This window comes from Polistes canadensis, unplaced genomic scaffold, assembly GCF_001313835.1.
Source record: "Polistes canadensis isolate GaletaPanama2010 unplaced genomic scaffold, ASM131383v1 scaffold_46, whole genome shotgun sequence".
NCBI classification, from domain to species: domain Eukaryota; kingdom Metazoa; phylum Arthropoda; class Insecta; order Hymenoptera; family Vespidae; genus Polistes; species Polistes canadensis.
The window spans coordinates 33,631-43,994 of record NW_014569593.1 but is presented as its reverse complement, the minus strand read 5'-3'; the positions used below and the strand labels follow the sequence as shown (position 1 = coordinate 43,994).

General features: G+C 28.1%; 1 protein-coding gene across 2 annotated transcripts in view; it reads right to left on the bottom strand.

The window, feature by feature from the left end:
• Positions 1–816: 816 nt before the first annotated feature.
• LOC106785229 (pancreatic triacylglycerol lipase-like) overlaps positions 817–10,364 on the bottom strand; it is a 34,045-nt gene continuing 24,497 nt past the window's right edge. Inside the window, exons 1-7 of one of the 2 annotated variants that reach the window (XM_014745508.1) lie at positions 7,561–8,280; positions 5,909–6,186; positions 5,556–5,826; positions 2,555–2,794; positions 1,925–2,158; positions 1,282–1,609; positions 817–983 (exon numbers count right to left, since the gene is read on the bottom strand). In XM_014745508.1, the coding sequence (XP_014600994.1) occupies positions 878–983; positions 1,282–1,609; positions 1,925–2,158; positions 2,555–2,794; positions 5,556–5,826; positions 5,909–6,186; positions 7,561–7,729 (1,626 nt within the window). In that variant the 5' untranslated portion in view covers positions 7,730–8,280 and the 3' untranslated portion in view covers positions 817–877. Of the gene's footprint in view, positions 984–1,281; positions 1,610–1,924; positions 2,159–2,554; positions 2,795–5,555; positions 5,827–5,908; positions 6,187–7,560; positions 8,281–10,364 lie in introns of those variants that run through there. The other variant, XM_014745509.1, reaches the window with a different exon arrangement.

The window sequence follows — 10,364 nt, the reverse complement described above, 5'->3', positions numbered from 1 at the left end:
CAAATGATTGGATTAATAGTCTTCGATTTACCGGTCACGCATGAAAGCGATTGCCAAGGTGAAAGATACACATGTGCATAATAACAGTGAAAGGATTGGATTTATGCATTTGAGTTTTGTCCCACCGATCATTCAGCGAAACTAACTTTGTTATAACTACTTGATAGAAAATATAATTTTATACAGAGTGTCTCAATTTGATTCCATTTTAAAAAGTAATAACAAATTCTATGATAACAATAAGATTATAAATGTATTTAATACATAGGGTTTTTTTTTTTTTAAAATGTTCCATTACAAAATAATAAATGAATGGATTATTGTTAAATAACGTTAGTAGTTTCGTTACATTTTAATAAAGGAAAATACAAATTGTTGCGCATAATTAAATAAACATACAGCCAGCCCACGTTTCTATGAAGAATAAAATAAGTAATCAGTCATTTATTATTATTATTTTTTGTACTTTTTAACAATATAATCATTTTTTCTTTTTTATTTAATAAACTATTTACACAATTTTTTATATTTTTCTATATATTATTTTAATTATTTATTATTTGATCTCGTTTATAAAAATGAAACACCTCTTATATACACACAAATCATAATATATTTATAGAAATTAAAAGAGAAATGAGGAGGAAGAAGAAGAAGAAGAAAAAGAATGAGATGATACCTAAAAAATAAAATGATGAGGGTTCTTTGACAGCATATAGATATATAGATAATATATTCGAGAAATAAATTAAACTTGGCGAGAATGAATTCTAATCGAACGAATACGAAAGTTGATTATTCATCTTATTGTCATTCTAATTTTCTTATTTGTTTATTTATTTGCCTATAAATTCATATGTAATATTGAAGAAATTGTTCACGTGGAAACCGTATTGGTGTTGGTGTTGCCACAATTTTTGGTCGTTAATAGCTTCGATTCGTTAGCTAAGAGCGTTTTCGTTTTATCCGGACAAACTGTGATACTAAAAAACAAAAAGAAAAAAAGGGAAATGTATAAAAAAATATATTTAATTAAATTACCGACGAGGCTTAAAATATAATGCTTACGATTAATTATATTTCTTTTTAAAAATAACATTTTTCCTACCGAGTATTATATTGTAGAATATTTTTTTTATATCGTGTAATTATTTTATACACAATATTGAAATAAATTTGATTGTAAACTTGGAAGAAATAATAATATAAAAAAGAAAAAAAAAAAAAGAAAAAAACTATTGATCGTAAAATTAATTGAAAATATTTCAATAAAGTTTATACCTGTTATTAAATTCGAGACTATCGATCGTCAATGAATCGATATAAGCACGAGGTGTATGTAGAAATCTCCAAGTTAAAGGATTGAACATTGAAGTTTGATATTCCCACGTAATCTCAACAGCATCCGGTTTGCCAACAACCTCGCCAGGTAAAACAACCGTGTGTACGCTACCAGGCTCGTAATATTTCGAATTTTGATTGAGTTTCATCTTCTCTGTTTGTTTTCCATTAGTGCTTATCACTTTAATGGTAAACGTACCTACTTCTCCGCCATAACTTATGCTTTCGTTAGTTTTCGAAATATTTATTGTTATTCGATAATGTGCCTCTGAAAAAATATTTCAATATTCTTATATATATAATAAAATGTTAATAGATTTTTGAAATGATTGATAATCAAATTCTATACGTGTTATATTAATTATTTCATTGTAAACAAAATTGTTTGACCCCTGAGGTATTATAATTTAAAACAAAATTAGGCTAATATAAATAGGTTTCAAGAAAAAGAGTTCATGATTGTAACATGATCATCTAGGAACTTTGTTTAACATATATATATATATATATATATATAAATAATATAATGTTGTAAAATAATTGAAAATAAATACAATTTACTTAAGATAAATAAAAGGCTTACTACAAAATGGTTTATCCGAGCCTGTCATAAAGTAAACAGAAGCATGATAATTTCCTGGTTGCGCATCCAAACCAAATTTAGGACAATATTGATTGATGCAATCGAAACATTTACCCTCTTGAAATTTATTCCATGACGAACAGGGTGATGCTATGAAAGGGCAACGAGTGTTGATGCTTTCGACGAAGTACTCGTAACTACGAATATGATTGCATCCTAGGAACCTTTTGATACCTTTATATACAAAAAAAAATACATTACAATTATTATACATTAAAAATATTAATAATAAAAATAATCACTTCTTACGTAATAGTCATAATCATATATATATATATATATATATTAATATAACAAATAATTCAATTGAATAAATTAGTTATAAGTATGTTAGATATATCTAAAAGATTTTTGTTAATCTTTACTTACGTATTATAAATCAAATATAAAACGAGAAAAAAAAAGCTATATAAATTTGATAAATCTACGAAATATAACGAAATATAACGTATATAACGAATGAAAATATTTTTTCTACAAAATAATAATATGGTTATTACAAATGAGAATGATTAGAGCTTATATATATATATATTCCTATATATAGTATTATGAATTAGTATAACTAACCACGAAAGAAACTACCACGTTCCAAGGTTATAGAATTGAGTACACCCTCGTTGCAACCAGGTTGATTGCGACCACCATTTGGATAGAAGTCAATATGGCCAACTGGTTGCGTAATACCAAGGCCACCACTGATAAATGGATTACAATCGGTGTGAATTGCTGTCACGAACATTGCGTCGGTTGGATCGAGTCTTACCATAGGCGAGGTATTACTAAAGTGTGGTTCTGCTGGGTCGAGGCCTTAAATACAACGTAAAACAAACATTTATCAGTAATGTTGTTCTTATGAATTCTCAAAGAACGCAGTATTATCTTAATGGAACGTAAAAATAACATATACAAAAATAAAACACTCTAAAAAGTGACGTAAATTAAGAAAGTTCTTTTAATTGTTTGTAATAAATGAAAAACTTAGTGTTTGTATTAATTTACGTTTAGGTGTAAATAATAATTCTAGGACGGTTGATTAATAATTTTGACATTTTATTATTTTTTTTTGTTTACTTTTCTTTTTTCTTTTCCTTCTTCTCTCTTTCACAACTTTCTCTCGTAAAGCGTTGGTTTAGAATTGCACGTTAATTAATTAACCTATCGTCGTTAACTATTTCTGCGAATTTCTTTTCTTTTTCCTTTTTCTTTTTTCTCAGCTGACAACGAAGATAGTATCGCGTAAAAGTGTTACAAGATATTTGGCTATATGTATGTATGTATGTGTGTGTGTGTGTGTGTGTTTGTGTATGTCTTTTGTCGCAACCTCATCGTATCCGGACTACAAAATGCTTTATTTACATCTGACATTACGCAAAGAAGGAAATGTGTTTTATTTTTCGTTGAACGTGTAAAATAAATTTCGAATGTGTTTTGTAAAAAAAAAAAAAAAAAAGAAGAAGAAGAAGAAAAAAGAAAATAACACGTTTTCTAATTTACAAAAAAAAAACAAGGAAAAGAAAATGATCGCGTAAAAATATTATTGAGAAAATAAATGTGAGAGTTCTTCAATGATACTTTTTCGTCAAGGATAAAATTCGTAAAAAAGGAAGGAATCAACCTTGAGTACTTTCTACTATCCTGTTAGTTCCTGATGGGATCGATAGCTTATGTAACAATAAACCTAGACATATTTGTTTTCTCCATGACGAACGGAGAAGGAAGAAGGAAGAAGGAAGAGGATCGATCATCATTGATCACAATCGGTTTATATTACCATATTATAATAAATGTTAAATTATTAAGAGACTCCATTCTATTTTCTTCATCCTTTAAATAATATATTCTCTTAGGCAAGAAACGAAAAAGCATACATAATTTCTTCACGACTAGATTTGTTATTTTATACGTTATACAATCTCTTGCAAGATTTACATAAATTGCAAATCATTTTTATATATTTAAAAAAAAAAACGTACAAGGATATACGTAAATGAGAGAAGATAATATAAATTTTAAGAGTTAAAAATAACAATAAAAAATTATTTATTCGTAAGGAATTATTTTTATTTTCGCGTGTTAAATTTGTCAAATGATACTCGAACGACGTGGGTTTGATCTTTGACTCGAGAAATGATGCGCTTTCTATCGTTTATTATATATTCTAAAAATGTAGTTGGTGGAAAGAATGAGAGAGAGAGAGAGAGAGAGAGAGAGAGAGAGGGAAAAAGAGAATGAATATAAAACGTTAGAGGTAAAAGCTTCTCTTCTTTCATAGATGTTACCCTGATCGGTTGGGTTTCGATCGGCCATCTTCGTATGTTTCCGGAGTGTCGGTGGAACCACGTGTATACGAAGAGATGAAGGATACAGGTTCGGGATCTTTCGTGTTACGCACGAACGAACGAACGAACGTACGAACGAAGCATACAATAAGTAAATACGATATGAGTAGTGGGATTTAAGTGAGTCGTTGACTTCGAAAAGAAAGAGATGGGAAAAAGTGTGCGTCAAAGATGGCGGACTTGTATCGAAACAAAAGAAAGATCAAAAGAGCATACACCTGTATTTAGTTCTACGCGGAAAAAAAACTACGTATTAAATAAAAGTCATGTAATGATTGATTTATAAATAATATTTCATTTATATTCAATTCACAATGGAAATTATTCGAATATAAGGTATTGAGAAAAATGAAAAAGAAATAAATTAGAAAAGAAACGAATACTATTTGCGATTATGAATATAGTACACGCATTTTTGGAAATTTGTACAAAATATTAATTGAAATGTATTAATAAATAAATAATAGATCGTGCAAAAAGAAATCAAGATTATAATTTTTGTTGATATTAGCTATGGTGAACATGTGGGGTCATGTGTTTCAATAATTGGTAAACTAGATTTTAGGTTATAACAAAGAAAAATAAAATGGGATTGCAAAAGCAGGCTTTTCAGCGAAAGCGAGATATTCTGAAAATTACAACTAATCAGCAACAAAATGTCTAAACTTTTTCAAGATATAGACAATCTTGAAGATGTTGAAGATTCTGACATCGATGATTACTTTATAAGTGAACTAGACAATAATGAACTTAGTACAGATGAAGAAACAAAAGATTATCATGATAATTCTGAATCAGACAGAGATCTAATAAAAACTTTTTTCTCATCTGATGAAAATAGTGAATTAGAATTTGGTTCTTTATCTGAAGATGATGATGATGATAATGATGATGATGATGAAAATGATGATGAAGATGATGAAGAAGAAGAAAATAGTTATGATAGTGGAAAAAATGAGGAAAATATTTATAATACTGATGATGAAAAAAAAAAAAAGAAGAAAAAAAACTAACAAATAATGATATAAACAAAATTAAAAGTATAAGTAAGATGAAGGAGATTAAAATAAAGTTAAGTCCTAAAGGGAAGAATAAATTAGAAAATAATTCTAATAAATTACATAAGATCCAAACGAAAGAAAATTTCATTTCTACGAAATCTTTAAAACGTGAGATTATAATTTTTGTTCGTCGTGTCAAATTCAAATTTACTGCTTTTATTTTCTTACCAGTTATCCTTCCCAAAGTATGATGATAACGTAATCTTAATGTGTAACCAGCGTAACCAGCTGTATGAGCACCAAGACTGTGTCCAATCATGTGCATCTTCGCAGGTAAAATTTTACCAATATTTATTAATTGTGATGCTAATCGAGCTAACATGGCGCCAACCAATCTCGTATTAGCAACTGCTTGTGCATAGGGTGGACCAGCTCCGCCAATCCAATTTACTATTAAAACATTGCAATCTTCTCGTAATAATAATTCTTTCACCGTTCTCTACAAAATAATAAATTGAATTAAATTAAATAGATGTATAAAAATAAAGGAAGAAAAAAAAAAGAAATGATTGATTACTCACCATTACCCAGGTGTTATCACCGCTGTCTAAAAACCCATGAATTACAAAATAAAAATTGTTGTCAATTCGTAAGGGTGCATTCTCAATTGTTTCGAAATTATCGATCTTCAATTCGTAAGATTGATCTATATGTATAGTATCACGTGTGTATAGTAAATAATGTGGATCGATACTGTCTGGTCGTGTTGGGAACATCGAAACTGGACGATTTTCTCCTGACCATGGTGCACCGATGTAGAAACAACCATAAGGTTTGAAACACCTCCACATATACCATTCTAAATAATGAAACATACAAAATAAATTAAATTAATACCATTGAAATATAATATCTATAAAAGAAACTACGATGAATTAAATCATTTTTATATTTATCAATTCTAATCTTAATATTTTAAATGAACTAAAATAAAATACAAAAGAAAATGACTAAAAGAAAAGAAAAGAAAAATATAATATAAAAAGTAAACTAATTAATTAAATTTAATAAATTTGTAATTATATACGAAATAATTATCCTAATTTATTTCTCTATTACACAAAACTATATAAGAGAAAAAAGAAGGGGAAAAAAACGCCTGTAAGATATCGTAATTCTTAAAGAAAACGTACGACGGAATATCATTCAACCGGGGTTAGAAAAAAGATAAATGAGATGATGATAAATTATTATACATATACGTATGTACGCGTTTACCAAATTAATTTGTATATTAATTGTAATTAGTAGTAAAGATATTATAATAAATTGCATTATTTTTGATAACTGTTTATATTTATATTGCAATACATACACGCGTATTATCGCTGTTTTTTTTTTCGCTATACTTATTAACTAACACATATGCACGCGTACGTTAGTAGAGATATAAATATAAAATAAAAATTATTTTAAGGTATAACAGACACGTTCAGTCACTATTAATTATAAATTAAGATTCGAAGGAGACGGCCAACGTGATTGACCCACGAGAGGTTATCATTATTTTTATCAATATCTCTCTACGTCATTTTATCAGTTACTTCAACACAGTTATCCGTGTTTTGTCTATTCGTCACTTAATTAACTATATATTGTATATATTTATACATAAACGTGTTTTTGTTATTAGTTTAATAAAATATATCTGACTTAACAAATATTTTCTTGAAAAATTAACAATTTTATCTTATAACATGTATATCGTAATTAAAAACAATTAAAAACATATTTCAAGGTTCAGTTTGATATGATAAAAATTATGTGATAATATTTGAATTTATTTCGAACGAATTATACGAACGAATAGATTTTTCTCGATCTCTTTTTATGTTTACTTTGATAAATAGCAATCTTATTTTTCTAATATGTTTATTTTTATTTGAAATAACGATTAAAGACAATTTTTTTTTTAAATTAAGATTTTCATATAACAGACTGATTGATTTTATTAAATTACGAAAGAAAATCGATTCGTTTCCGTTTTTTCCATATCATCATTAATTTAGTCATTTCATTTTACATGTTTATTGTTATTAAAAACGTACAGTGTATTATTTTAATCTCACTTTAGAAATAAAATAGAATATTTTGTCGAAGTTGACAATATTATACGAATTTAATTTAATTAAATAATTATCTTACGTGAATTCAACAAGAACAATTTACTTACGATCTTCAAAATCAAATTTATTTTCTTCTTCTTCCGGAGAAAGCGTCGTGGTAGATTGATTAGAAAAATCATTAGAATCAACAATTGCAGTTGATTTATTCTGCGGAGGTAATCTAGACATAATATTGGCCGTATAAGTTAATACTAACAAAGTTTCGTTTAGAAACATTTTTATTTTATATTAAATATAAAACCGTTCTTCAAGTTGTGTAATACACTGAACAAACACCAAATTAACTAATAAATTGATCAATTAAATTCATTAACATATTCGAAACATTTGTTCACTTTACATCACTCGTGTTTCACTTGGAACAAATATGAGAATCACAATTCTTTCTTAATAGAGTATATATTAAGTTTTATTACGTTGAGTATAGTGAAAGGTCGAGAAACGATTTGTAATGAAAAATCGATTGACGTAAATTCCGATAAAGTCTACGAGAGACGCATGGATGTTGCGTTGATAAAAGAAACAAACAAACAATAAGGAAAAAGAAAAAAAGGAAAAAATATAACAGTTACAAGCACGCTATAAGAGAGTTCGGATTATATTTAAATAAATAATCGAACACAATCTGATTTATTTATTGTAATTACTTTTTATATCTAAAAAATAATCGATCTCGAACGATCGATCATTCTCGAGAAATCAAATTAATAAAAATTAATTGACGAACTAAAAAATAGATACCCCCGGATGAAAATTCAAATGTGTTCTTTTTTTTTTTCTTCTAATATTCTTTTTCTTATTTATAAATAAAAGAGGAAGAAAAAAATAGCAATGAAATAAAAGAAATAAAAGAATATAACGGTTACATGCACAGGCTTATATTTAAACCAAAACGGATTATATTAAACGAACGAGAACAAACAAAATAATAAATTAAATAAATTAATTAATTTTATGTTTCTTTTTAAATATATATATTGAATGGTTTAAAGTCCGACAGACGTCTCGACTGATCGAGAAACCGTAACTAACTGATAACTTGAAATTTCAGTTGCTTCGACTTTATTCCCTTGGTATGCCCCACTACTCATGTTACACTATTTTTTTTTTCCTTTTATTTTGTTTGACATTTTTTTTTTCCCTTCCTTCTTCTTCTTCTTATTCTCTTACTGTATGTTTATACACATGTGTACGCACGCATCCACCGCATATATCAGGAAAAATGATAAATAAAGAAGACTCGAGACAAACTCCGAGTGTTCGAAACTTGACTCGACATTTTAAATAAAATATTATTTTCGTGGAATCCAAGAGAGTATATTTCATCGACGTGAATGAGCTCAAAAGGGCCGCGGCCCTTTTCATTTTTACCCTCGTCGCATTCCTTTCGTGCAAGTAAGTTTAATTAATTCAGATTCTTCTAATTAAACCAATCAAAGATCTGACAGCAGGGTTACTTCAGTTGTTTTTATTTTTCTTTTTAATATATATATTTAAAAATAATATTAAAATTGTATTTTTTATTCATTATTATTATTATTATTATTCATAAGTTTTAGATAAATTTCGATATTATGATAAAGATGATCGAATTGTATATTCGAAATCGAATATTTTGACAAATGAAGATAACAACTTATCAAAAAATATAAATATTTTCTTCGATGATAATTATTTCAACGAAATATAAACGAAGCGCATGAGACTGTTGAGAAACGTAAATTAAAAAAATAAAAAAAAAAATAAACTCGTATGGTGAAAGAGAGAAGATGGAAGAAAGCCGATCGATATGCGGGTAAGGTTCTAACCTAACAAAAAGTAGTCGTCAGTAATCGATGAATGACACAATGGGGTGCCATTGAACACCGGTTTCAGTACTCAGCATCCCCATATGTTGCGAATCAATAACCAACCCTCTCTTACCCTCTTACCTTATCTCAAATGATCCTCTTCTATGAACGTAACAACCTAATACTTCGCACCCCTAACGTGTATCCACGATTCTACCAACGGGGGGTTGGTTGCTGGAATGAATTGAAACGGTGGGGTAGGTTGACTTGTTGGTTACAATAGGTGAACCGTACGGTTACTCTTAACTCCTCTGGATTTCTGTAGACTTGATAGGAGTATCGTAATAGTGTCGTATCGTGATTACTCGTTAAAATGTTGATTGACAGCTTGACAAGGTATTATTTTATATCTTTCTTTATTTTATCTATATATATGTATAAAAAACAAATAATTTATAATACGTTTGATTTACAATATCACGTATGTAGGGTTGTATAGAATCTAAAAGATTGTATAATCAACGGAAAAAAAAGATGAAAGAATAAATTGTTAAATGGGGTTATTATAAATGATTTTGAAAATAGTATCATAGTATTCGTTTAATTAAAAACTTCGCATCCATTTATACGATTGTGGTAAAGTCCTAATTCGATTGGTAATGAAAAGAAATCTCTGAGCAGTTTAACTTAGCGGTAACTACCACTACTACCACCATCACTACAACCACCACCACCACCACCATTTCTGTTGGTGCTGTTTTGTTCAACAGCTTTAAAAGGCCTATAAGACCCTTGAAAGACTCTTTGCGTTCTTTGTTAGCCTGTTACACTGCCCTATCCAGTCCCCATTCATTTACATGCGTATCCATGCAACTCGACCTCGCATGCAACTCTGCGATCTTCGATTCTATCGAGATATTTTTCTTTTTTCCCTGTTGAAAAGATTTACCTTGAAATACACGTTTTTATAACGAAAAAAAAAGAAAATATATTAAAACGTGTATTTAAAAATTCGAGCTAGAATTATTACTTTATGTTATAATATTCTTTTATATAATAAT